The 2,239-nt window shown below is 35.2% G+C and overlaps 1 protein-coding gene across 1 annotated transcript; it reads left to right on the forward strand.

Moving 5' to 3' along the window:
* Window positions 1-198: 198 nt before the first annotated feature.
* Window positions 199-1,050, forward strand: LOC108974302. Its single transcript, XM_018942035.1, has 2 exons — window positions 199-570; window positions 634-1,050. The coding sequence occupies exons 1-2, from the start codon at window positions 220-222 to the stop codon at window positions 991-993; spliced, it is 711 nt and encodes a 236-aa protein (XP_018797580.1). The 5' UTR covers window positions 199-219; the 3' UTR covers window positions 994-1,050.
* The last annotated feature ends 1,189 nt before the right edge of the window (window positions 1,051-2,239 follow it).

The raw sequence follows: 2,239 nt of genomic DNA on the forward strand, positions 1-2,239 counted from the left end.
AAGTCGTTGATATGTTTGTTGGAAGTTTGGATGATTTATTTGACATGGCCACTGCTAATGTGCTTGAAAAAATGAAGTTAGTAGAAGATAAGAAATTTCTTGAAATGCAACGTCAAAAAGGACGGCCGGGTTGCATGATGGGTGTTGATAAGGTTTTGTACGATCGTGAAGTGCGTGCACAAGAAACACAGGAGACAGCAGCATTACGAAAAAGGCGGTATGAAGAACAAAATTCTGAAAGTTAATATAATCGAGGAAAGCAATGAAAATGATATAGTACTTGTGGAAGCTGGAAATGAAAATGTAGTATTTCCGTTGGAAAAAAATTGTTTGCAAACTGAGTGTAAAAAGCGACGAGGCACTAAAAGTATCATAACACCACGATTGTTAGCAGCATTAAACAATGCCAAAGTGTCAGATGGTATGGCCGTACATATTTTAGTAGCCGCTGCTGAAGCTTTGGGTCATTGTGTGGAAGAACTTGTTATTAATCGATCAACAAGTCGTCGTATGCGTCAACAAAATCGGTCTGCAGAATTCAAAGATATTTCTACTGAATTTAAAGAAAAGGTGAGTTCCCTATAGTTGACAATGCACTTTTATTAATGTTAATTTATTCAAACACTTAACAAGGCCAATGCAAATGGAGCACTAGTTGCTCATTTTGTTGGGAAGTTCATGACAGATATAAAAGGTCGTAGTAAAGTGGAAAGAATTGCTGTTTTAATTAGCTACGATAAAACATCGGAATTTCTTGGAGCACCAAAGATACAGTCGTCGACTGGTGCAAATATTTCTGAAACTGTTTATCAGAGATTAGTCGATTGGAACATTGTTGAACTTGTTAAAGGCATATCTTATGATACAACTGCTGTCAATACTGGTGTTAAAAATGGAGCCGCAGTCCTTTTGGAAAAAAAAACTGCAACGCAATCTCACGCACCTACCATGCCGTCATCATATGTACGAAATTATTTTGCGCAACGTTTTTGAATCAAAGATGATGTCAAACTCAGCTCCAGAAATACTCTTGTTTGAACGATTTGTGAAGGCCTGGCCAAACCTTARGAAAMCCTTKTTTAAAACTAGTGTTGATGATAAATTTGTGGCATCAAAAATAAGCCAAGTGGAACGGGACGCTCTTGTAAGCTTCTTGCAGGGCCAATTAAAAAAATCGCATAGCCGCGATGACTACAAAGAAATGCTACAACTTGCTTTAACTTTCCTTGGTGCAGATTGCTTTAATTTATGTGCTCCAGGTGCAACCAGCAACGCACGGTGGATGGCAAAAGCAATCTATTGTCTCAAAATATATTTATTACGTGATCCATTTAAACTTACAACCAGGGAATTGAGTGGCATCCGCGATATTTGTATTTTCATTGTTAAAATGTACATCAAAAGTTGGTTCCGAAATACAAATGCGAATTCAGCACCTAATCAAGATCTTTTCTTTATTAAAGACGCTCCAAATTATACAGATACAGATTCAACAATTTCAGAAGCTATTATTAAAAAAATGTCTAACCACTTATGGTACATCGCCGAAGAAACAGTAGCGTTATAATTTTTTGACGTATCAGTTACCCACGCAGAAAAACGTAAAATGATAAAACAATTAAAAAGCAAGTAACCAGTTGTTCATTTAAAAAATAGCCGAAGCCACTTAAAATTGACAGATTTTCGAACTTACCAACTTAGCGATTTTGTTTCAGAAAAGACAAATTTTTTTTTCAATGAATTTGGTTCAGCCTTTTTGGGCGTGGATCCATCCCAATGGGAAAATAATTCAGATTTCGAAAATAATTGGACTTTTTGCCGCAACTTACAAGTTGTTATTGATCCCTCTGAAAGAGGAATAAAATTTTTGCAAGACGACAACAAAATTTTAACGAATGATAAAGAGGAAAAGSAGTTGGTACTCCAAATTGTTGAATCGTATCGCAAAAAATACAAATCATACAAAAAAATTGATTTAATGTAAAATATAAATTTAAATTTGTAATATGTATGAAAAAAAATAAAAATGTACAATATTTGTCCATACTGACTATTATATTTTTCAGGTGGCTTCCGGGCCTACTACATGTTATCGTATTGACCCCAAATTTTAACTGTTTACTTTAAATACATGAAGGAACCAAATTCTGGCCGGGAAACTGTAATATAAACGTTTTGAAATTTCCCCTTACACATAAGGACACCCCTAGTGTACATTCATCTCAGATAGCAATTTTGC

This window comes from Bactrocera latifrons, unplaced genomic scaffold, assembly GCF_001853355.1.
Source record: "Bactrocera latifrons isolate USDA-ARS-PBARC rearing strain unplaced genomic scaffold, ASM185335v1 scaffold_548, whole genome shotgun sequence".
Lineage (NCBI taxonomy): Eukaryota > Metazoa > Arthropoda > Insecta > Diptera > Tephritidae > Bactrocera > Bactrocera latifrons.

Bases quoted from the DNA above. Each gene is read 5' to 3' on its own strand.
- LOC108974302 (XM_018942035.1), top strand. From the start codon at position 220: ATGAAGAACAAAATTCTGAAAGTTAATATAATCGAGGAAAGCAATGAA. The intron at 571-633 runs GTGAGTTCCCTA...ACACTTAACAAG, and splicing joins CTACTGAATTTAAAGAAAAG to GCCAATGCAAATGGAGCACT.